A 25,921-nucleotide genomic window follows, 5' to 3' on the forward strand; every position below is an offset into this window, starting at 1 on the left:
CTTAGCTAACAAAATAAGAACATTTGTAATATATTCTTTCCCAGATATACTGTTATTGGAAATACCAAAGAAAGCATGTTTAACATTCAATGGAATAAGTATATTACATTTTCTGTTAAAAAGATTGAAGTCACACCAAAAACTGCTAAAAACATTCCCAAAAAAGGTGGGTTAATGTTTCTTGTTCGATGTGACAGAAGGAACAAAGAGGATCAATATTTGGAATATATTTGTTCAATACTGAATTTACAGGATAACTCCTGTGTAGAATTTTAAAGGACACTTCCTGTACTTTATCTGAAACAAAAAAACTTTCTTGGCAACAACCATGTTTGTTCCCAATCAATATCTGAATAAAGATTGTTCCAAAAAAAGATTGAGGCAGGTTTAACAGTATTCCTCCGGATTATTTCTCTAATATGTTTATTTCCAGTTTTAATACTAAGGAACGGATCTGAATTACCAATAAATATTTCTGGAAATCTGGACATTGGCACTCCCTGATGTTGATAAAAGAAATTTCAAACCTGCAGGAATAGCATCGAAAACAATGGCAGATTCTTTAGGCCCTGTTGAAGTTGAAGGAGTGGCGTTGAGGTAGAGCGTAATCGACCGTGGTGCGCATGCGCTCTCGCAGCGCAGCTCCAGCTAGCGTCTGTGATGTGGGCGACGTAACGGTGTGCGGTCCCTCCGCTTTGGACTAGTCCTAGAATAACACCTCTTTCTTTTCGCTGGTCTTTTTGCGAAGGGTCTCTTATTTGAGCGTTTTTCTCGGCTCTCCCTTCCAGTGAAGTGCGGCTCTCAGAGCGGGGAAGGGCTTTGCTACGAGCCAGCAGCAGCAAGCGGAGCAGCCGCCGAGCGAGCGACGCTTCCCAGCTTTTATGGGGAAGAGGAGGGAGAAGTTTCCGGTGTTCCGACAATAATGCAGTGATTACATACGTGGCTCGGTGTCTGCTCGGTTTTTTAGCCTGTAGCCCTTTAACTTTCCTTTGGACTCCTCAAAGGTTGACGATGACCTAAACCGATGCTTGGATCCAAACATCTGCAAAGGAGGTAAGCTCACAGCAGCAGGACGGAGACACTCAGCTGGGAATATCCTTCACTTTGCTTTGGTTTATCTCTCCGCTGCTTCAGCCTCTCAACAGGTCATCAAAATCACCAGCGTTAGGGCAGATGTCACTGTTTTATTTGCTCTATCTAATCTATCTATCTATCTATCTATCTATCTATCTATATATATATATATATATATATATATATATATATATATATATATATATATATATATATATATATATATATATATATATATATATGGAAGTGTGATCACGCTTCCAGTTTCCTGCTATTAAATAATGATATCCACCCCCAGCTGACGCTGACAGCAGCTTGATGCCTTTGTGAATGAAGACCTCGGCTGGTTCGATAGAGGTCAAAGTCCAATCCGTGTTCTGAAAGCTATCCTAGGATACCGTTAGCAGGATTGATGAGCTGCTCCTGTGGCCCTCTGGGAGCTGCAGGCTGGTGTTGTTTGTGCTTCATGGATCCACCACCAGATTAGAAGCACATCAGTTATTAGTTATTTCCCTGGTTGTTAGTCAACTCTCGTGATATATATATATATATATATATATATATATATATATATATATATATATATATATACAGGACTGTCTCAGAAAACTAAAATATTGTGATAAAGTTCTTTATTTTCTGTAATGCAATTAAAAAACATGAAATGTCATACATTCTGGATTCATTACAAATCAACTGAAATATCGCAAGCCTTTTATTGTTTTAATATCGCTGATTATAGCGTACAGCTGAAGAAAACTCAAAAATCCTATCTCAACATATTAGAATATTTCCTCAGACCAAGTAAAAAAAAAAAATTATAACAGCAAAAAAAAAATCAAACATTTGAAAATGTCCATTAATGCACTCAGTACTTGGTTGGGAATCCTTTTGCACAGATTACTGCATCAATGCGGCGTGGCATGGAGGCAATCAGCCTGTGGCATTGCTGAGGTGTTATGGATGCCCAGGATGCTTCAATAGCGGCCTTTAGCTCACTTGCATTGTTGGCTCTGGTGTCTTTCAGCTTCTTCTTCACAATACCCCACAAATTCTCTATGGGGTTCAGGTCAGGGGAATTGGCAGGCCAATCAAGGACAGTAATGCCATGGTCAGTACACCAGTTACTGTGAGAATCTTATGTCGTCTCTTAACCACTACCATACTTGTGATTTAGTTTACTGAACCAAGCTGAGTGTTTTTCAAGGCTCAGGAAACCCTGCAGTGTTTCGAGTTAATTAGACGATTCAAGTGATTAGTTGAATAGCCTACTAGTATACTTTTTCACGATATTCTAATATTTTGAGATAGGATATTTGGGTTTCCTAAGCTGTAAGCCATAATCAGCGATATTAAAACAATAAAAGACTTGCGATAATTCAGTTGATTTGTAATGATTCCAGAATGTATGACATTTCATGTTTTTTAATTGCATTACAGAAAATAAAGAACTTTGTCACAATATTAAAATTTTCTGAGACAGTCCTGTATATATATATTATTAGATTTGTTGCAACTTGAGTTTTTCTCCATGATGGACAACTTGTATTACACAGTTTGTCGTTTGTGACACAGTATAAAGTTGCTGGTTGTTGTTGTTGTTGTTATTGGCTTGAGACCTCCTTAGATGGGGTTCCTGTATCAAAATATCTTATCCAAAGCTGAAGAAAAAAAAAACTTTAAAAATTATCGTCTGTTAGTTTTGAATATCGAAACTCACTGGTTTTATTGAGTCTTTTGTTGGTACACAGTAAACACAGTTTAGGTTTAAAGCTGCGAAGGGGAGGCGGTGTTTGTAATTCAGCCAATAGCCATGCAAGTTTGTGCGTTAAAGTTAAAGCCATAAAATAAAATCCTTCAGGTTTTGAATAAAAAGTGAGCTTACTGTAAAATGAAATAAATTTTAGAATGCAAATTTAAAAGTGTAGCACTCTCTGTTCTGGGTCTGCTCCCATCGAGTCCGTGGGGGGGGACATTCAGCAGAACTTTCTGATCTGTCTGGGCAAAGCGACACCTAGTAGTGCCCGCCTCCCAAAGGTTGGTTTTAGCCAATCACGCTATCAAATTAAAATGTTGTAAGCAGCAGGCGCCATGAGAAACCACAACAAGTCACGTTGGTCCCGACACTAATTGCTGTTCTTCAAAGACGAAATCGTGGATTCTTACACATCAGCTGGGATAGCAGCAGCAGCTAGGCCTGCGTCCTCCTGAGCTGCCATGTTTATGTTGGTTCGGCTGTGGGCTCGGCAGCTCTTGCTTTCGTCGAACCTGGTATGTCCCGCCTTAAACCGTAATACTGCGACGTGATAGGCCCGAACCGTTTCTGGTTTCGGCTAGAGCGATTGAGACGGGAGCAGGACAAGACAGATTCTCCTGGGTGTGTGAACGCGCGAGTCTTGTTACTGAAAAGTGCTAAATAAATGAACTAGCCTTACAAGTGCTGCGAGAATTCAGCCTGCAGGCAAAGTTATGACCCAGGTGTCTTTTCCGTTTGTTAAATGGATCAAATTAAAAAAAAATTAAAAATTCCCCCCATTTTCTTTCTATAAACACACAAACCATCAGTATGTGCTTAGAGCTTTAAGTCTGCAAAATAAAAAAATCCAATTAAGTTTGGGCCATATCCTTTGATACATAAATTGGGAATAATTGATGTGATTTAATTGGAGTTGATTAAATTTATTTCGGTAAATTTACAACATTGCCAGAATACACAATGAAACACTACCCTACAAACCAATAGTTTACCAAAAAAAAAAAAAAAGAAATCTCCTGATCGGTGGACGTGATCTGCTGAGGATGTGCTCCCTGCCTCTGCATTGTCACAAGCCCATTGAGTCTCGAGGCAAGAAGCATGAGTCAGCCATGACCACACTGTGTGCCTGCCTATATTTAGCCGCTGCTCAGAAGGGGCTGGGGAGTAATGGTGAAATGAGTTTTCTGTGTGAACCATTAGATTAGTGCCTTCCTGGAATCGGCACCAAGACGCTGACGTAGTTGTCAAGGTGAGAGATGCGACGTGACGATGACGGCGGCGACGGCGGCCATGTTGGGGCTCCTTCTAAATGCTTTTGATGTGATAGGCTTTTAAGGTTGGCCCGTCTTTGCTTCCCATCCGCCTCAGTCGGTGCCGTGTGAATACGTGATGTACGTCACTTCTCTTGGTTCCAGCCATCGGGGGGGGGGGGTCTATTAATAGGACTCGTTTTCTTAGTCTTTATAAGTATGAAAGATGTTTTTATTTGTAGTATTGAGTCCCTCTCCCACTGTCTAAACATCCCATCCATCCATCCATCCATCCATGCGTTTATGGGTCAGAACAGGGAATTAGAGACACCTAATCCATATCAGTTACTTTTCCATAAATAATCTATCCCAGTCAAAGCTTCATATTTGCTTTCTGATCCCAGTTCTCCTTACAAACACGTCTCTGTGGCGTCTATCTTTAGCACACCTCTTCCTGCCCTGGGCACCGAGAAATACACCAATCTCAGCTCGTTTCACATTAATATCTGTGTGTGTGTGTGTGTGTGTGTGTGTGTGTGTGTGTGTGTGTGTGTGTGTGTGTTTCTTCGTTCCCATCCTGTCTTCACACACCTACGCCGTGCCATCTCCTCTCACCCCCTCGGCCTTGATCTCACGTCACATCCACCCGATGCCTTCTGCATTTTAGATCTGTGCGATGTCCTACTTTTCCCGTTCTCTCGCTCTCTCTCTCTCTTTTTCTCTCTGTCTTTCTCTGTCTCTCTCTCACACACACACACACATCAGTGAATGTTGGCTGCAGATTTAGGTCACAGGCCTGTGCAGGTCCTTTCAGCTGCACTTCCACATGATGTTGTTTTACCCAGGATTCACGACTCTGAACCGCTCCGGCATGAATCGCTCGGGTTTAGAAATCGTTTGTGTCACGTGAAGCACGATTACCGACGGGGCCCACTGTCTTCAAACAGATGAGTCAGCTTTGGTGGCGAGCCAAGCGCCTGTCGGAGAGGTTGGGAAGCGACTCCCCCGATGGCCTTCCCCCAGGCTCCCCGAGCACCGTGGCCCCTCGGGGCCCCAACTCCTCATGGGCCCCCATCGCGCCGGTGGTCAGGCCAGAGGAGCCGTTCTTCCTCATGACGTCCACTGCTCAGGCTATCTCCGGGTTCTTCGTCTGGACAGCGCTTCTCATCACGTGTCACCAGGTAGGAGTCAGATATTTAGAGTTAAATCCGTCCTTCTCGCTGTGAAGTCACTGTCAAAGCTCTGCTTTAATCCTTGTACGCTCTTTGTGTGCATGTTTACCCGCACTGAACACCTGAGCACACCCAAACTCTTTTGTTCCCTGGGGATAGAGCGTTGCTTCCACAACCAGGAAGATGGACAGGATTAGATTCAGTTCAATTAACTGAATTTATTAATGTGGTATTTTTGAGTTTTTTTTACTTTTAACTCTTTCTTAGATCCTCTATGTCAGGGGACCTCATCCTTGGTCCTGCACGTTTTAGACGTGTCTCTGCTTCAGCACGCCTGAACCAGACCATTGCATTACGTCCTCAGCAGCCACCGAGGGCCGCAGAGGCCTGCTGATCACCCGTGTAGTTAGGTCAGGTTTGTGGAGGCAGGGAAACGCCTTAAAACATGCAGCACAGTGGGTCCTGAGGACCAGGGTTGGAGACGTCTGCTATGCAATATGGCTGCCCAACATGAAAAAAAACCCACCAGCTCTTGTGAAAGCTTTCATCCCACTTCTGATCTATACTACAACCACAAACGTCGACGGATTTTATGTAACAGGGCGACGGCAAGCAGCGCACAATCAGGAAGTGGTTTTCGAGCATTTTACAAATATAAGTGTGGTGAAAGCGTGATAATCATTTTCTTTTGATCTCGGCATAAATCCAGTTGTTCTGAAGAGCATCCATCAGGGAAGGAGCCTAGGGGCCAATGATTGCTCTGGAGGAGCTGCGGATGCTCTTCTTCAGCAGGGACATGGGACGGGGATAAGTTGATGAGCAGATGGGTGGAAGGAAACCCAGGTTAATCCTGAAGAAAAACCTGGCAGAGGCTGCAGAAGAGTTTCTGTGGGTTAATGACCATGAACACACAGCCAGAGCTGCGATGGACTGACTTAGTTAAAAACATGTTCCTGTGTGGCCTAGTCAAAGTCCAGACATAAATTCATTTCAGAATCTGCGGCAAAACTTAAAAATCTGTGTTTACAGTTGCTCTCCATGCAGTCTGACTAAGTTGAAGCTCTTCTTTTAAAAAAAAAATAAATAAATAAAATAAAAATACATAAAACCTGTCTGTAGATGTTAACACTGGAAGCAAAATAATCTAAAGGAAATGCAGCATTCATGCTGCACTTTTCAGATTTTTCTTTGTAAGAAAGTCTCCCAAACCACGGCTCACTTTCCTTCCCCATCACGGCTGTGCTCCCCATTGTGTTGGTCTGTCACGTAGAAATCCTAGTTAGATACGCTGAGGCTTGTGGTTGCACCGTGCCATAACGTGGGGACCTGTGTTTGACTGCAAATTGGAAAATCTAGAGATGAGGAAAGACATACTAGACAAGAAAAAAAAAAAAAAAGATTTGGGCGTGGTGTGGATTGGCGATCCAGCTCATAAGCCGGTCAACCTGAAGACCCGAGGAAGAGCCTGGATCAAAGGAGGCTGGTGGGACCCGCTGCATCTCAGCAGGTTTCATACAGCTAACCGTGTGGAGCACATCTCCGAGGATCCAGCTTCAGCTGCTGTTCGCTTGAAGCTGTTAGATGTTTTCTGGTCACTGTTAGCAGTGCTTCAGATCATTTTCATTTGGTTCACATGTCCCCGGCTGTGGGAGGCTTCCAGGGTGCCATTGTGACCTGCTGATCTATTATACCTTGAAGGCTGGATTATTTGTTTCTCATTGTTTGCTGATGCTGCTCGCACACCGAGCTACAGAATAGGCTTTTGTCCCTCGGGCGGCAGGTGCTCGGCTACCACCTCATCAGTAATCAGGAGGTGAGTGTTTTCTGCTCGTGCACGTGCGGCCCATGGCCACACAGCAACGGTGCATGTGAACGGGCGCGCTCGCTCGGCGCGTCGTCACCCGCCTTTCGTCGCTACGCCCCAGGTGTGGGTCCGTTTACAGGCCGGAGGAAAGGCAATAGGTGTGGACATTGTGCGACAGGGGCGGGGATGGATGGATGGATGGAAGCGGGCAGAAGAGTGCCGCTGACGAATGATCGCCCCTGTTGTTCCTGCCGTCTGCCGCTCTGAATAGGAGCGATGAAAGCTTGGTGTCGGTTTCCTAAAACTGACCCCCCCCCCCCCCCACTCCATCCCACGTCGGTTCACACGCACACATCCTGCTGGCTCATGCTCTCTCTGTATCTGAGTGTGGCAAGTTAATACTGTCCGTCTAGACTCGGGTTTCAGCAGGCTGGAGTTTGGTGTCAGGCAGCTTGTTTGGAAAATATGAAGTGGAAATCCACAGAAAGCAGAGCCGGTCCAGGACTATGTTCATTCACGGCTTTTAGAAACTCTGTCTGTTCTTTGCACCTTGGCCCCTTTTTGGCTGCATGGAGGCTTAGCTTCTGGGCCAGGATGTTTTTTTTTGTTTTTTGTTTTTTCTCCCCGGCTGAATGTGTTGACGCAGTTTTCTCCGTGGACGCGAACAGCTAGATAACCACGGCGGCTTTTTAAAACAGTGAGACGGACACCCGATACCTCCGACTGATTGAGTCTTCCCAGTTACCACACTGTTGTTCTCAGCCCCCCCCCCCCTCTCTCAGTTCTCTGTTTGCAACTAAACAATTAACCCTTTTGCTTCTTGTTTACACTCCACACAGCCTTTACTTTCGTGTGGTAATTTTCTAGCTGCGTTAGTGCATATATAAAATGTTTAAGTGTGTTTAAACATCAGACTATAAATGTGTTGTTTCTCTGCTTTTCTTCTCCAAATCTTCTTAGATCTACATGCACCTCCGTTACTACAGCTCTCCGAATGAGCAGAGACACATAGTCAGGATCCTCTTCATCGTCCCCATCTACGCCTTCGACTCCTGGCTCAGCCTCCTCTTCTTCACCAATGAGGAGTATTACGTGTACTTCGACACAGTCCGAGACTGCTACGAAGGTTAGTGCACAGCTAAAAACTGACTCCGGGCCGCTGGTGACAGTCGGGCGTTTTGTGTTTGAGAGTGCGTCTCGACCCCGGTTAGAGACGAGACGGCGGGGATTTATGTGCAGCCCCGTTGGCAGATGGCCTTTGTAATGTCTTCATTTACAAAGGTTGCCATCTTTGTTGTCACGTCTCCAAGGCCTGCTGGGATTGCAGAGGAGGGGAAACCAGTTTCCTAGCAACTGTTTGAAACGGCGGACAAATCCCAGAGAAAGCATCCCACCTTTGGGCAGATTGATCATAACTTGTCCGGCAAATCCCATCAGACCACGGCTCGATTATTACGCATAAAGTTTTGTTCTAATGCCCCGCAGACGTATCGGAACCTTTTCACTTTTTGCCACATTACAACCGCACACTTCAAAGTGTGGGATTTCATAGGATAGAATAACACAAAGCCGAGCCTAGTTGTGAAGTGGGAGGAAGCAGATTCATGGTTTTCAACATTATTTTACATAAAAAAACATGAAATATGTGGCATGTGTTGATCTTCAGCCCCTTTGAGTCACTACTTGTCGAACCCTATAGCAATTAATGCTCCAAGTCTTCTGGTATCTCTCTATCAGTCTAGGGCGTTTTTTTGTCCATCCATTTAAGCAAAATAGCCCAAAGTCAGTGAGACTGGATATAGAGCATCTAAGAAAGATTCCAGATTCAACTGGACTTTGAACGGATCATTTCTTATGGGCTCGACACACGGTGAGTCACAGACGACAGCGACTAATGGCTGTCAATGCCACCGCCGTGAAGACCCAACACACGACATCGACGGCTGCGTTTCAGTAATAGTAATATCATCTTTATTGTCATTGAAACATACATTACAACAAAATTTGTTCTCTGCTTTTAACCCATCACTCTTGGGGAGCAGTGGGCTGCCATGTGCGGCGCCCGAGAAGTGTTCTGGGGTTAAGGGTCTTGCTCAGGGACCCAGAGTGCAGGCGCTGGGGATCGAACCGGGTACTTGCATCTTTCTCTGAGTGCAAGCGCGCTGCTCTAACCACTAGGCCAAGACTCCCCATACACCGAGACGTAGCTCGGTAAGCAATTTGGGGTTAAGTGCTTTGCCCAGGGGCACATCGACATGTGGCAAGGGGAAGCTGGAATCGAACCCACAACCTTCTGATTGCCAGATGACTACTCAACCCATTGGATCGCTTCCTTCCCAGAAAGTTTATTGGTTATGAAATTCAATTCGATGTTATTTATATAGCGCTAATTCATGAAACATGTCATCTCAAGGCACATTCAAAAGTCAGATCCAATCAAATCACACAGATTGGTTTAACAGTTTCCTCTCTAAGGAAACCCAGTAGATTGTATCAAGTCTCTCCAAGCAGCATTCACTCCTCCTGAAAGAGTGTAGAGCCACAGGGAGAGTCGCCTGCATTGTCGATGGCTTTGCAGCAATCCCTCATTGGAGGGCTTTTGATATTTTCAAAGCAGTCCATGACCGACAAGGACGAAGAGTCGGAAGATTTTACTGGAAATAACTGAAATCTTGCCTTTATGTCAACTCCACAAAAGAAAAATACACCCGGGTTCATCCTCTGTTAGAGACAAGGAATCAGCCTGGAGAATATCATCGTTTTAAGGGCGCACCTCACGGCTGATCCAGATAAATGGCTGTAGAGCCAAACGAAAGCGACAAAAGTTGAACGTTGTTCGACCTTCTTGTGTCGCGTCGCCAGATGGTGCGAACCTTCACCTGTACGAGCTTGAATTTTCACACGTGTGAATTTCGCGGGCCGCTTGGCTGGAGGAGGGCAGGTGATCGTCGCACCTTCTCCCACTGCCTCCAGTACTTCATGGGGTTTTCTTCAGATTTGTGAAGAGCGTGACAGATTCTCCCACATGGATCTCTGCAGCTCCTGCAGAGTTACCGCGAGCCTCTCTGCTTTCATTTTGGAAGAATAGAAAGCTCAATTATTGCCCCTTCGGTGGGGAAATCCAGGAGCACCAGCAGGAGCGTCACAGGCAAGTCGAGTCACGTAGATTCACACAAAGGCAAAAATAACAGAACAGGAGACTGTACAGCAGGGGAAAATCTACAGCAAAAAAAAAAAAAAAACTGTGCATTTCTACAAACTAGCATACTCCAACAAAATCTGAAACTGATTACAAGTGTTGGTGGACGACTTATATTTGCAGCTGCGCTCTTGTTGCTGTCAGATAAGGGATGGATGTTATGCTATAGCCTAACCCAGACCTACCTGCTACTGGCTTTTGTTCAGGGGTAATAGACTACGTGGGTTTGATACAAACTCAAGCCAAACTTTGGTGTAAGAAGTGTTGAAAACCCTAGATCTTTTTCCCTTCCTCTTCCAGTATGTGGTTGTAGCGTGGCCGAGGGCGTCGGCGTTCGAGGGTTCTGGATAGTTTTGCAGGGCAACGTTTTCCCTCACATGCGGATCAGCGTTTTAACCTGTGGTGCTGAAGTGACGTCACTTTGCTCGTTATGCTGCGTTGCTCGATGAACTAACTGCCAGAGACAACGCGCGCCTTCCAGTAAATGTGCACAGGTCTTGAGATGAAGCTTTCCCATCGGATTCCTGCACAGCGGCAGGGATATCCAGGTGCTTCCTGGCTATAGTGCTCGTTGTGCGAAGCTGTTTTAGAACCATGGGTTTTGGTGAATCTGTCAAAGTGTATACTTACGGCTTAATGGAGGCGCAGGAACTGAGCTGTGATGCAAAGCAGATCCTGCAACTCGCCATAAAGCTTTCCAAGAAACTTCAGCTGCAGCCTTTGGAGCGGGCCTCTCCAGGACCCCTCCCCTGATGAGGTTTTATTTCAAACAGCTTTAAACAGTGTTTTGGCCTTTTAAGCTGTAACTGCAAGGGCAGAATTGAGATCTTGCGGCGATCTTGGCGTCAGAAAATCGTCAAACCAAGAAAGGACGACGTTTGGCCCGGCTGAAAAAGACACGTCCAAGCAGTATGAAGGACAGTGCAGATCAGCAAAGCTGCCGTTTAGTTTCCTTATAAGCAACCTTTACACTCTCCTTCGTGAATGTGCACGGCAAAGTTTTTCATAATGTAATTATCACAAGAGTTTTAATCAATCGGCTGTTTGTGGGTCGTTTTACGCGCTATTGAAGTTATGATTCTTGGGTCTGTTCTCCTAGAAGTTTGCATCGACAGTGTTTTTTCCGTCAAGCTACAGGGCGTGAGTTCACTTCAGAGGGAAAAGCTCAGCATCTGCGATTACGCAACGCTAACAAAGCCAGCACTGTGCTGCTGCTGCTGCTGCTGCTGCTGACTGCGCTCTGGCGAGTGTTTTCACTATGCTACAGATTTACGCTCTGCCACTTTGGACAGTAAAATAAAAAGCAAGAGTGCAGGCGGAGGAGATCTGGCATCTGTAGGCTCCACCTGGGCCAGCAGATGAGAAACAGTCTGCTCGCTCAGCGGCAGCGATTACTGCCATCGACGGGCCCGGCCTCCGTGTTTATCTGCGCTGTTCAGCAAAAGGACCGATGAACGACAGACCAGAACCTAAAACTGGATGTTCATGTTAGCTTTTTTTTTTTTTTTTTCTTTCGTTAGCAGCCACGGTGTAAATATGCAACTATCTAAATGTTAAGATAAGAATTCCTTTATCGCCCCACATTGGGGAATGTTTAAACAGGAAGAGCAGACATGGTTATTTAAGCAGCATAATGGTTGCCAGTCGGCTGCAGGTTTTTAAACGGCCTCATTTCTAAGTCGCTCTTTACTTCGAACCCCATACAGGGTGACTGAGCGGCCTTAAAAAGTCTTACTTTTAATCCTGGTAGTGATAGGCCTTAAAAAGTCTTAAATGTGCCCAGATTCCCAAGGCTGGGAGTCTTCGATGATGTTTGGTTGAGTCTTGAATTTGAATATTTGGTTATTCATTGCTTACTCCACCGGGCGCTAGTGGTGCTCGTTCTCTCCGTAGTTTGTTGTTCTAACCGAGGAATTTAGGTGTTACAGGTTGTGAGAAACCCACAGGCTCCGTGATGCAGGAGAAGTGATACCAACAGTGCCCTTTAAGGCACACGCTGCTTTGTTACTGTCGGTTCATTTCCTGTTTGGTCGACGCTTGTGGTGAAACCGCGAGAGAGATGCGGGGGTGGGGCAGCTAGTGCAGAACCATGACGTGGGAGAAAGTGATACAAGGTTTTCTCAAATCAGAAATCTAAAAAGTGTGGCATGCACACGAAAGCTGCACATCAAGCCGGGACACACCATCCCCACTCTGGAACATGGTGGTGGGAGCATCATGCTCTATATGAGAGATGTGGCAGCATGCCTCAATGTGGCGAAGTTCAGGCGGTGGCTTTAGGGGCGGTGTAGCCTGTTCTAAAGAATAGCACAACCCTCCAGTGAGCTGCAATTAAAATGCTATTTTATTTAGTTGCTCTTCCTTTTTATTCACGCTTGTGTTTACATAGATTTAAACATGACAAATGACGTAAAGTTAAGGTGAGCGTGGAGCTCTTCGTATGACACGGTACCGACGAAGTAGCTCTCAGTTTCAAAAAGGTTGATGATCCTTGGTCTAATTACTCCCATCTAACATTGGTTGCGGTAAAAAAAACTTGACGTTGAGCACAAAGTGCTACAAAAGACGGGCTCGTACCAAGCAGGAACACGACGCGGCGGCCGAACGACCCGACGTCTGACATCAGCGTCCCGCCCTCCATCGCGTGGCAGCGTTCCACGAACACAAGCTACACCGGGAGTCTGTCTGTTCCCAGAGGTTCCCTCTCACCATGCTGAGCCAGCAGGCACATTACTGCGATGGTCAGACGCAGCCAGCAGATGGGTGTTGGGGGGGGGGGGGGGGGGGATTCAGCTCTCTGCCCGAATCTGGCCGAATCAGCAAAACGGAGCTGCGAAGATTTCATAATTGATCAGTACGTCTGTTGTAGCCGCGTTACATCTGCGTGTTTCAAGGAATTTGTTATAAAATCATCCCCGATACACAGTTGTTAAAGAATTAAACCCGGATATAAAATGAAACATTGAGGACTGTGTGCTTCATGTAGTTGAGAAGCGATGTGTTATTCATCTCTTATTAACAAAGTGTTCATTTTTTTCTTTATTCCTCCCCTTTTTCCAGCATTTGTCATCTACAACTTCCTGAGTTTGTGTTATGAATATCTCGGAGGAGAAAGCGCCATCATGGCTGAAATCAGAGGGAAACCCATCGAGTAAGTTTCAGTGGCTGCCGGCGCAGCTTTCCGCTTCCCTTTTTGCTCTTTCTGCTGCAATCGCTTGCTTCACGTGTTTTACATGCAGATTTTTCTAGATTTGTCAACTCAGCCTGCGTTCCCCCGTACCTTCCTGCAGGTCCAGCTGCATGTACGGGACCTGCTGTCTGTGGGGGAAGGCCTACTCCATTGGTTTCCTCAGGTTTTGCAAACAGGTAGAAATAGCTTTTGCTTCTTCTCGCTGCATACAGATGAATTTCAGCTTTGTGACGACCTATTAGAGTTTGTTTTAATGCAACGTACAGTGTGACGCTCAGGGTTTTGCCGCAGTTTGTTTATATGAAAGGTGCACCGATTAAAGATGGCCACTACCAGTTTCTCCTAAAGAGACGTAATTAACTGCACATAAAATATATTCCTAGTCACGTGCTTTAATGATTTTATTTAGGTTGCAAAGGCGATGTCTCCATCTGCGTGACAGGACATTTTGAATCTTAATTTTATATAATAGTGGAGAATGGACAGCGGGATGGATGGATAATGACTCTGACATTTTGAAAAGGCTGTTCACAGCTCCACGTCCAGGTGGTTCCACACAGCTTAAACGTTTAAAAGAGCAAAAGAAAACAACATGAAAAACATAACATGCTCAGCATTCCTGGTATCTTCTCACGACGGCTCCAGGTCGGTTCGTATGACTTGTCGCCCTCGTGCACACGGCCCCTCCAGCGTTTGCCAAACCTGCAAAGGCACAAAGTGAGAGAAGCAGCTACTCGAGTCTAGCTCTCTGTCCTTGCAGCCTGGATGGATGCTGACATGAGTATAGAGTAGGGGTGGGTGATATGAAGAAAATCTAATATCACGATATCTTTGGGCTATATCGCGATACACGATATATATCACAATATGTTCAAATAACCTTGAATAACAGATGTTTTTAGCCAAATAGTGCCTAAAGTTGCATTGGCATATCTCATATTAACGTGTCAAATTTTTTTTTTGTTTGAAAAATTTATTGCAAAATAAAAATTAATTTAAAATGTTATATTTTAGACATTTTTTAACCACAGCTGCACATAGAAGCGTTTCACAAATTACAATATTGTTACATTAGAGCTCTTTCGTGATCAACACTGGACCTTAAAAAACAGAACATCCCAGCGGCCAAAAGGGACACCAAGGAAAAATCTGACACAAAATAAACCTGAAATAAAAGGTGCTTTTTTGTGCTTAAGACATATAAAATCTGTATAATAAAAATGTGACAATCCCAAAAACAGAAGCTTGTATTGTGACTATAAAATCAACTGACCAGTCACAGCTACATGTTCAGAGCATCTCAAAAATATTTCCGTTGCTCTTTAGGTGCTGGGAAATTTTAAACAAACGTTTTTTTTCTTCTGTCATATAGGATTTAGCAAAAGAAGACGCCAGTTTCAACAGTTTTACGGCTGGTTTAATTGAAGTTTCCTTCGGTGTTGGGGGGGAGGGGGGGGTCGACACGCGGAGTTTACAAGAGTTGCACTGGATGACGTTTTAGGTGGAACAAATTTGTGCTACTGCTACCTTTTGTGGCAATGGTGTTACGGCATGTTTTGCAAATTACCGCGTTTTGTTCGACATCCTTTTTGTGAAATCCAAACCACTGCCTGAAACGCCGCGCTGTCGCCATGGTTCTCGCTGTCTACGTCAATGTAAGTAATCGCACGGGTACGTTGTTGTGCGTTTGCGCCAGAGCGCTTTCTGGCTTGGAGGCGGAACGAATGATGCGTTCACAGAATGTGGGAGAAACTAAACTCACAGTGAATTAAATACAGCGGCTCAATCTTGCCGTGAAAATTTGCACGCGATGGTCGCGATAAAGCCATTTTCAATATCGCGCCGAGGAAAACTCGAGATACATCGAGTATATTCGATATATCGCCCACCCCTACTATAGAAAATGTTTTCCTTTTAAAAAGCTGCTTACATCCCTGTGTTTCCTCTGACTTTATTCTAAGCCCCTAAATCAAACTGGAAATAGCTAACCATGAGTATTCCTACCTCATCAACAGCTACCAGAAGGGTGTTGTTGTTACCCCCACCTTCTAGTTCTTACATCTTACACATGTGGCATTCACAGACTGGGGAAATATGGGATTTTAGAGCTTCTGGCCAGCCGGTCACCACTCACGCTTCTCTGTGCATCTCTAATAAATAAGCCTACTTGCACTACCCTGTTGCTCCCCACCCCTGTAACCGTCATCTCCTCATCCTCAGGCCACTCTTCAGTTCTGTGTGGTCAAACCTCTGATGGCGGTGATCACTGTCATTCTTCAGGCCTTCGGCAAATACAAAGATGGAGACTTCAAGTAAGAGACAGCCGCAGCTTACTCTGCACACCGAAGCACTCAAAGTGTTTGGTGAACTGAAACTTGACAAACTAAACCAAGCTGACCACTGGGTAGCCTCGGGTCGACCTCATGCACATATTTCCTGATGACTTTTCCTTCCCTGTCTTTGTGCTCTCCAGTGTGGCCAGTGGCTACCTGTACGTCACCATCATCTACAACATCTCTGTGAGTCTGTCGCTCTACGCGCTCTTCCTCTTCTACTTTGCCACGCGCGAGCTGCTCGTCCCTTACAACCCCGTGCTCAAGTTCTTCATGGTGAAGTCGGTCATCTTTCTCTCGTTCTGGCAGGGTAAGAACGCCACACGCTTTTTTTTTTTTTTTTTTACAGTCAAAAGGGTTTGGAAAAATCTATAATATATTTGTGACATGGATAAATATTAGTTATGTGTTGTATAAGCGATGAAAATATCAGATTCATATCTGTACATTCCTATTTTTCAATTAAAGTTAGCTCTCTTAATATTGATTTAATCACTTTTTTCCGTTAATTTACACATTTATTTCAATATTTAGACATGTCACCAAATTTTGGTTGATTTTTTTTTATTTTTATTATTTTCTTTTTTCTAAAAAAAAAAAAAAAAAAAAAAAGAAAAGAAGGGGAAAAAAACAGAAAATGTTGATCATGATTGTGGTTGAAGACAAACGCAGCACGCCTGGGAGACTGATTTAGGTCAAGGTATAAATCTGGTTCATTTTCTGCATTATTTAAAGCCTCCTAACACAGACTAAAACATTTATTATTCTTTTAACGGGTGAATTGAAAGGAGCAGCACAAAGAGGAAAAACAACCCAGTGACGCGTTCTGAGTTTGGCCAGAGGCCATGAGAAATGTTCATTAAGCTGGAGCTGGCGTCAGCTTCCATCATCCGTTCATGGATCACGTGTTTAAAGGGATTCAGTGGTAATCAGACGTTTACACACACACACACACACGTCGTGGGCATGAACGTCATATTCGGTTTGGCCTCGTACTCTTTCTGTTTCAAGTCCGGAAAACAAGTCCAGTTGCTTTGTTTTTTACCTTTTTTTGGAACATTCAAGCATTATTTTATGTTTTTGACACTAAACTGATTAGAGAAATTCCACTGTAAATCCGAACTTGTTGACCCGATTGGAACTCATTGCAGTTTTAGTCAGTCTAAATATTTCCCTTTGGGAGGAAAATGGGTTAAAATAGACGTATGCCCTTGATGAGTGTATGTAAACTTCTGAGTCCAACTGCGGGTCAGCTGTTTTGCAAGTATTGATCACGGAAAAGTCTTTTTTTTGTTCCGGTGTCGCGTTCTAGTTGAAAGAACCACACCTGGAACTGACTGCTTTTTCTGCATGACGATGTGACGCAGGGATGCTGCTGGCCATCCTGGAGAAATGCGGCGCCATTCCTCAAATCAACTCCGCCGACTTCTCCGTGGGGGAAGGAACGGTCGCAGCCGGCTACCAGAACTTCATCATCTGCATCGAGATGTTCTTCGCCGCTGTGGCTCTGCGCCACGCTTTCACCTACAAGGTCTACATGGACAAAAGGCTGGACTCTTATGGTAGGTGGCGCCTGTGGGAGGATTCGTCTCTTGGGTTCAGAGGTGTGTGTGTTGATCTTAAAACAGCTGGAATATGTGGATGGATGGGAAAATAGCCTTTAGAGGTGGGGGAAACGGACTTTACATTTTAACACTGGATATATACTGTATTGTGGTAATGATAAAAGTGATGATAAAAGGCTATTACCAGCTTATTTCTGTCTGTTTAGGTAACTGTGGCTTCATGTCAATTGTCGCCCTATAAATGCAAATACTGTCCTCAAAAGGCACATTTAGTAATGTAGCATGTATTAAAACAAAATTGAAATATGTTTCATCAGGACACAAGTTGCATAAAAATTTAAACTGCATACAATAATGGCATTTCACTTTGTTTTTGAAGAAACAAACAGTGGAGAAAATGGCTAAAGTTAGAATCCTGACAGTACTGTCAGCTTTTGGGGTTTTCAGACATTATTAATGGGAATTTATCGTTGCAGAGATAAACCCAAATTCTTATCATGATAAGCAATTTCCACGGTAACGATAAAATGAGACGATAAAGGCCCAGCCCTAACAGCCTTCGCCAGTGATTCCCAGTTTTCCTGATGCAGTGTGAGTGCGCTGCGGCGCTATGACCTCTCTTTGCTCGTCCCTCCCCTTCTTCACTTTGATTCCTGTCCATACGGCAACGAACCATTGATGGTCGCTGTCCTTTCTCCTTCTGTTTGCGCTACCTTTGTTTTCCTCCTGACTCTTTTGTTCCTTCTCTTTCTCTCCTCCTCGTTCTGCTGCGCTCAAAGGCTCATTTCCAAACTACGGACAATACGGTAGGTCTGACGTTGGCTCCGTGTCGTCTTCACCCCTCCCAGTATCGTATGTCAAGAGGCTGGTTTAAATGTGCTCTGTGATTCATTACTTTAAAGGCCTCTCTGTGTTTCATGTGAATGTTCTCTGATATTATTTTACCATTTGAAATGTGTTTTCATTGATCCCTCCCCCTTATTGCTGTTTCATTTCAATTTGCAAAATGTAGTTTAGTCTGTGTTTTTATCAGCTCATTTCACTCTGTAACAAACATCTTCCTGCAGACTAAATCTCTTGAAAAACAAAAATCTGACGTTATGAGCTTAATGTATTTATCCTCTGCTCATCATGAGGGTTTTAAATATAAAAGTAATGAAAATTCTTGTTTTAGCACATTTTAAATGTTTTCATGCAATATTTCCTGAGAATTTCCACCATGTGACAATAATGCGTAGTTTAATTGTCTGAAGTTATTTTTTTTGTCATCAGGTCGTGATTGACGGTTTTATTTTCTCTATCATTTTCCATAACCATTGACATGCTTTTAAAGAAAATGTGTTCATTTGCTTTTGATAAAATTTTATGTTTTCTTGTTATTTTAAAGCGTAAAAGTGGTAATAAAAGGTGTTTGTTGAATTATGGGAAACAAAAGCAAAACAAGTTTCCCGTAGGAGTTATTTCTAAAACACGTGTCAAATTCAAGGCCCGCGGGCCCAATACGGCCCTTCAAGGCAATTTATCCGGCCCTCAAGAGCCAAAAAAAGCATGCTGTGTCATAAAGTAGAGGCATATGTCCTTTTTAAATTGAAAAAATTGTCTAAAACTATTTTTAACTGTGTAGTTACAGCATCCTGCCACTAGATGTCAGTTTTTCCCCAACACATTAAAACAACCTAGAAATGTCCAAAAAGAGAAAAAGTGATGCAGTATGCCGAGTTTAAAGTGTAACTCCCCCCAATACCAACGTTTTTACAGATAGACTGTATAAGCTGAGCCTAAAGGGGCTATTTTTATGTTACTGTGCATTTTTTTCTATTTGTATGTGAACTGAAATGAAGTAATGAAATCAAAAGTATCATCTATACACATGCAACCGGCCCGTTTAATGACGTCATGATGCCAAAGTGGCTCAATATAGAAATGAGTTTGACACCCCTGCTCTAAAACGCTGACGTTATTTTTTTCTCGGAGGGTCAGGCAACTTTTACGCGTCCAACCAAACTGTATTCAGGTGGGCTGAGATGGATCGTTGGATGGTAACGTTTGCTGGACCCTGGACTGATCGATCAACTAATTTGTCAATTGAATTAAGTGATTAATTCACCTCCAAATAAACAATGTTGTTTCTCAGAATTCTTCTTAGCAGCCAGCTTTGACACTTATATACCACAAAATGAAAAACAAACACGGTGTTGCATATTAAAACACAAAGATATTAGATATAAGGCATCAGCTTTATCCAGAGGAATGAAAATAATTCATATCCTTTATATATTATTAAAAATCCAAATAGTCCCCATTTTCTAAAAGAATGATCCATATGACCACACCTTCTGTTAGCCAGGAGTTTGATCTGGTATTAGACTAAAATAATCTCAATTTTATCAAATCCATTGTCTAAACATAAGAGCATAAACTGTAGCATCTTGATGTAACATAGAAATATTTGTTGATGTGATTTAAAAGGGATTGATTTAGATATCGGCATTGACCCACGATTAAGCATGATTGAAATCAGGTAGTGTTGATAGAAAGGGCTTCCTCAACTCTACACATTAACACACAGCTCCAGTAGTAACGCAGGCTGTCAGAATGAACCAGAATCAAATGTCTTACATTAGAAGGACCTTGTAGGACCAGAAGTTTGCTGTATTTGCTCTGTACCGCATCACCATGTCCCATTGGAGCCACATTATGGCCCTATAACTGCCTCCTGAGGTGGATCAGAGGTGGGACAACTTTAGATCCCTCATTCTGTGTCGACAGAGTGAGACATAAAGAATACATGTAATCACAGACAAAGTATGACCTGAAAGGGTCTAATGTTAGTGGCAGCAATCGTGTTTCCCTTGTATTTCTGCTCCGGACTTTCGGATTAAAAGGAGTGGATCAGCTGTCACGGAGATCTTGTGTTGGTCTTCGTATACTGATTCATGACTTGAAACCTGTTTTATTTATTTTTTTCCTTTTTCCATTTTTTTTCTTCTTTTTTTTCTTTTTTTCCATTTTTTACCCCTTTTTTTCCCTTTTTTTCCTTTTTGTATGAAAAAGAAAAAAAAGAAAAAAAGGAAAAAAAAAGAAAAAAAAGAAAAGAGAAAAAAAGAGAGAAAAAAAAGAAAAAAAGAAAGGAAAAAAAGAAGAAAAAAAGGAAGAAAAAAAGGAAAAAAGAAAGGAAAAAAAGGAAGAAAAAAAAGAAACCTGTTTTATTTATCCTTTTGCACTATTTGAAATATTATTTAGTGAGACCATTCCCGTTGGTTTTGATTAAAAAGCAGTTTTCGTCACCCATCAGCCTCCCCCCTCCCCCCCTCCCAGAGTCGTGTCTCCCAGTGTCGGGTCATTATTAACTTTCCAACCTTGCCGCCCCGCCTCCAGGTCGCTGCGCTCCGATGAAGAGCATCTCCAGCAGCCTTAAGGAAACCATGAACCCCGGCGACATGGTCCAGGACGCCATCCACAATTTCTCCCCGGCCTACCAGCAGTACACCCAGCAGTCCACGCTGGAGCGGGGGGGCGGGCCGTCCCTGTCCCGCAGCCACAGCAACGTCAGCACCCGGGGCGACAACGAGAAAACCCTCCTGCTGAGCTCCGACGACGAGTTCTGAGACCGGCGGCCCCCTCTGCGGCTGACACGGATCGGATCTTTCATTTAGGCCTTAACATTAAACGTGCCGTTAGTTTTAATTTGAATAAGAAAGAGAGCTCAGGTTATCAGGCTAACGGGGGACCGACGGCAGCGGCTGGTGATCAGACAGAGGTGTGAGCGAGCATAAAGGGTGAGCCTAGGGAGCGAGGAGGTGCTGCAGAGCGAGGGAGGAGAGCACCGTCAGAATCTTTTAAAGGTCAAGTTATTTGTGTTGATGTCACGCAGCAGCTGGGGCTGCTGCTGTTACAGAGACCAGCTAAACATCTGCATCCAGAAGATGGATTAGTGCAAATAACCGTGCCTCCTCATAGCATCTGGGTGATGCACTCTAGATGGTAGAGCAGAAAAGATAAGCCAGAGAAAATAAGTGCCATCTTCCTTTAAAATATGTGGCTTTCTTCCTTCTTTTTTTTTTTTACTTATTAAAACATTGCCAAAAAAAAAGAGAACTCTGAGATGATTTCGAAGCATAGAGTTGCTTTATAGTGAAAGGTACGGAGCTGAGCTTTGATGGGCTGGCTTTGGGTGTTTTATTTTTTTTTTTTAATTATAAATAATTTTATATATGTTATGCTGTGTGTACAACTCGTTAACACACTGTTTGAGAAACGTGTGTCAGCTATATCGGGTCAACGTGTGTCAGCTATATTATGGAAAAACTCTGTACTTTGTTGTTATTGTAGGATTGTTTGTGAAAAAGCGGCAGAGGTGAACCCTGCGGTCAGCGTGACTCCCTCCGGCTTCTCGTCTGTTCGGGCCTCACAGAACAGCTGTAGGAGAGATTGTTTTGCTTTTTTAGCGTGGGCGGGGTGGGGGGGACGAGCGGAAGGACGGCGCCCACGCAGATTACAGATTACCCAAGAAGCAGCGCTTCCTGCTGAGCTGGCCCAGCTGTGATATGCTGGAGTCTGTAATCTTATAATTGACGGCATTGACTGCGATGCTCTGCGCAGACCAGGCCTGCCCCTGCTGGTTCTGACATGTAACGGCATTTCTACTGTAGTAGATTTCAGATTTAACACTATGATCCTTTGGGTAAAGGAAGACTTTTAACCGTAAGGGGATTAGTATTCCTGACAGTACGTGCATTTTAATGTTTTGTTGAAAAAAAAAGAATGTGTTGAAGATTGTATCAAAGCAAAACAAATTGTGATTTCTGTTGTCTTTGCTGTCCTCTGCTGGCTTTAATGACCTTTCTCTAAGACATAATGGAAATCGTTATAAACCTTTACATTTCAGCCGTTACTTGCTGGTGTCTTTCATGCCTCTGAATGTATATCTTCTCGCTTCTTCAATCACATATTTTACATATCGGTTTAAGTTGATAGGCAAAAACGAGGCACCTCAGAGTACAGCTCATATGAATGAATGGATTCAGTAAAGGTGGAAACTAGTGTGTCAGTAGGATGAGAACCTTACGATTGATTAGGGACGTCCTGATCCGACCCAAAGCATCATATTTTTCACTTATGTCTGAGTCTCTGACTAAACCCAACTCCCACTGCTTGTCGTGATTGTGTTTCTGTCACAGTTTTCTTGACTGTTAAAAAATCACAGCCGATACTCACGTGGACAGATGTTTTTTTTTTTTTTTCTTAATCTAATGAAGCAGAGGTTTTTCCTTCAAAATTCAAGTGGGGTTATTACCCTCTCCAGTGTTCACGGTGAAAGAGAGACTGATTTGATTGTTGCCCCCCACGTTGCGTTATTGTAAAGTGACCTTGTACCCCAGACAGCGACGGGGTAGAAGAGAGCCGCGCCAAGAGCAGCTGAGACGGCAGTCATTAAATGTTATGCTGTTCATAGCAAAGCCCTACACGAAGCATGGGGAGAACTTTTTCTGCAGGGTTTCTTCAGAATAATTGACTAGGGCCAGAGCGAGAATGTGTTTTATACCCAATTATCAATGAGTCATATCAAAACAGAGAGCAAAGATGCTAGCGTTAGCCTACCACTTCAGTAAAAAAAAAAAAAAGAGAGTTCAAAATGGACTGTAGCTGTATGTGTCGAGACTGATACATCTTAAGAAACATTAGGCTGTCCTCTGAAATTTCCCGTTGAGATAAAATATCTCCAAGTGTCAAAATAAACTGACGATACAGCATTTTGACTCTGTGAGAGCAGATTCTGATACAATCTGCTCTCACAATATGTTCAAGACATCGCTATTCTTCTTCTTTTCTAATCTTTTATTCCACAGAATATTGTTTCTATTCCAGTAGTTTTGCACTCTTTGGCGGCTGATATATTTCTTCAAACTATGATCTGCATCGTCTGTGTGTCCTGCTAGCAACTCTTCAGCGCTTGCTACAGCAGTTCGAAAAAGTCTAATTCACGACCCAAACTTCAGCCCTCAGTTATTGTTTTATTCTGGCTTTAGTATCTTGATTTAAAACAATATAAAACCGTTTTGATATTATGTATAAAGTCCGTCACATCGCTGGAAGCTTTGTGAGTTGTGTAAATAGAGTTAAATGAAGCACTGTGGGATGCTTGTAGGGGATGAATGTGTACGGCATCGGGTCAGTGGACTGCTCTGTTTGAATATTTCAGCATTGGTTTTTAATTTTGTATATCCTGCCGTTTTTAGTTGTATACTTTTTAATATGTATATTGGTTATTTGTTTTGATGCTACGTTGACTTCAGTTGGTGTTGGAAAGCAAATAAAGGAAATATGGGGAAAACTACGTTTTTGCCAAGGTTTGTTTTCAGCTGTAGACATAATCATTTCAACATTTTGTGACACCATACCGACATTTTACTGCACATTTTACTTTAAACAACAGAGTGTACAAGAAGATACAGACAAATCTCAAAAAGTAGGAAGTTTTTTTCTTTCTTTCAAAAATTCAATCTCCTGTAATAGCCAAATATAGATCTGTAAGTGATGTAAGAACTTTTTTCTGTCAATTTTGATGATCATGGCTTATAGCCAAAGAAATGCAAAATTCAGTTTCTCAGAAACTCAGATTATTACACAAATAATAATTTTGAAAAAACTTGGATGTCTTCCAGGTTGACATGATAGAGATTTCAATCACATGGGCGGCGGGGTTTTTAAGTCATCGAGCCAATCACAGCAGCTCTTGCTCACTGGTTGATTGTTTGTATTTAATGACATCAGAGCTCCACTAAACACTGTAGTGTCGGCTAAAATGAGAGCCTCAAATGTAGCCTGAAACCAAATATTGGTAGACTGTTAGCCTCATCTAGCGTTTCAATCCTTTTTCGCTGTTCTGCCACCATGACAGCAGCTGAGCGTCTAGTACAGGGGTCTGCATCCTTAACAATCCATAGAGCCAGTTTTACCGTCAGTCCGCCTCAATAAAACTTGCTTAGAGCTGCAGATGTTACATGACCATACTTGACCTTTGGACATCATTTTTGATAAACATCTACTATGGGAAATTTGTTGTCTTTTTTTTTTTTTTTAAAGAACTGTCATTTTATTTCCATTTCGGTTTTAAATAAAAAAACGCATAAACATATTTGTATAAAAAGGGGGATGGATACACCTTCTTCAATAGGAAATAGATATTGTGGAAAGGTCTGTAAAACAACACATAAGTTTTCCACCTAATGACAAGAAAAGTACTTTTAGTGTCATTCTGTTGTGAAGGCAATGCAGTTGATCCATGGAAAAACCTGCCTTGGTTATATTTTTTTATACCAACATGTTGTTCAGCATTTTCAGACAGAGATTTTACGAGTAACCATGGAGGGCCCAAAGAGCCGTAGTCTGGTAGGTATGGTTTTACATTATCTCCAGGGCTCAGAGCAGATTTAATGCTACGGTTGTTCAAACAACGTCTGGCGCACGCAGCTGGTCAGTCTCCAGACCTGGCCCAGCTCTGGGGTTTTATGGACGCGTGTGGAGGTTACTAGGAAGAGTGATCTGATCAAAACAGGTGTGGAGAGAAAAAAAATGGAGTATCAAAAACTATCACACTTCCCAGACTTTCTCAGAGTCTAATAAACCGTCCTTACTTCTTTCTCCATGTGTCCTTCCATCTCTCATCCCTTCCTCCCTCATCCCCCAGTCCTCATACCTCAGTAGCTACCCTTTTCTAGTTTTTCCTATGTAATTTTTGTACCTTTCCATGTATAATATCCTTCTTTGTGTCCTTTCCTCTGTAGTTCCAACTCTCTTTACCCTTTTCACTGTTGTCTTCATTCTTTCCATGTTGGTGTCATTCTTTTTTAATTTTCTCATTTCTTTACTGAGTCCAACTTCAATTCCATGCTTCCTTGTTTACTTCTTTCTGTCTGTCGTTGGGTCCTTCCCTCTATTCCTCCTTGTGCTTGTCCTTTCTTATTTCATTTCATTTCCTTCCTTCTGTCCTTTCATCCTTCTTTCCTACCATCATGTCCTAATTTTGTCTATTCCTTCTTCTTGTGTTCATCTTGTTCTTTTTTATTTTTAAATGGGTATAAATAACTGAGAAAGCTCATTTTTGAAGTCTAAAAAAATCATAATACATGTAAGTATACTGAATACAATGGATAGCAAAGAAATGAGTAGACAAGCAAAAAAAAGATAAGAAAAACAAATAAATTAAAAAACAAACAAAAGACAAAACCTAAAAGCAGGAAAGAAGCACCATTAGTCAAGATTTGGTTGTGAAATTGACACCCTGAAACCCAAGATAAGTTGCTAGCAGTCATTTTCGTAAATATTGACTAATTGAAAAACACATCACTTACTATGAATGAATAAATGATTTATTTCAGAAAATCCAGCAAAATGATAAGTTGAACACATACAAACACTACGTATAAATAATTATGTATGTATAATATAGTGACTATGAGACGTGATCTTCATCTTTATATATATATATATATATATATATATATATATATATATATATATATATATATATATATATATATATAAAAACAAACTAGTTGATTGCAGTTATGAATCC

At 42.7% G+C, this 25,921-nt stretch overlaps 1 protein-coding gene across 3 annotated transcripts; it reads left to right on the plus strand.

Annotated features, from left to right (window-relative positions):
* Window positions 1–637: 637 nt before the first annotated feature.
* On the plus strand, window positions 638–23,680 carry LOC105938047 (transmembrane protein 184B). Of its 3 annotated transcripts, XM_012879655.3 has the most exons (10): window positions 638–1,053; window positions 5,028–5,261; window positions 8,017–8,182; window positions 13,316–13,406; window positions 13,546–13,621; window positions 15,666–15,757; window positions 15,919–16,088; window positions 17,146–17,340; window positions 18,123–18,149; window positions 20,722–23,680. In XM_012879655.3, exons 2-10 carry the CDS (start codon window positions 5,028–5,030, stop codon window positions 20,949–20,951), a joined length of 1,281 nt encoding a protein of 426 aa, XP_012735109.1. In that variant the 5' UTR covers window positions 638–1,053; the 3' UTR covers window positions 20,952–23,680. The 3 variants fall into 3 exon arrangements, with proteins under 3 accessions (XP_012735109.1, XP_012735110.1, XP_036004249.1); XM_012879656.3 differs by lacking the exon at window positions 18,123–18,149; XM_036148356.1 differs by lacking the exon at window positions 5,028–5,261.
* The last annotated feature ends 2,241 nt before the right edge of the window (window positions 23,681–25,921 follow it).

Source organism: Fundulus heteroclitus, chromosome 16 (assembly GCF_011125445.2).
Source record: "Fundulus heteroclitus isolate FHET01 chromosome 16, MU-UCD_Fhet_4.1, whole genome shotgun sequence".
Classification (NCBI taxonomy): domain Eukaryota; kingdom Metazoa; phylum Chordata; class Actinopteri; order Cyprinodontiformes; family Fundulidae; genus Fundulus; species Fundulus heteroclitus.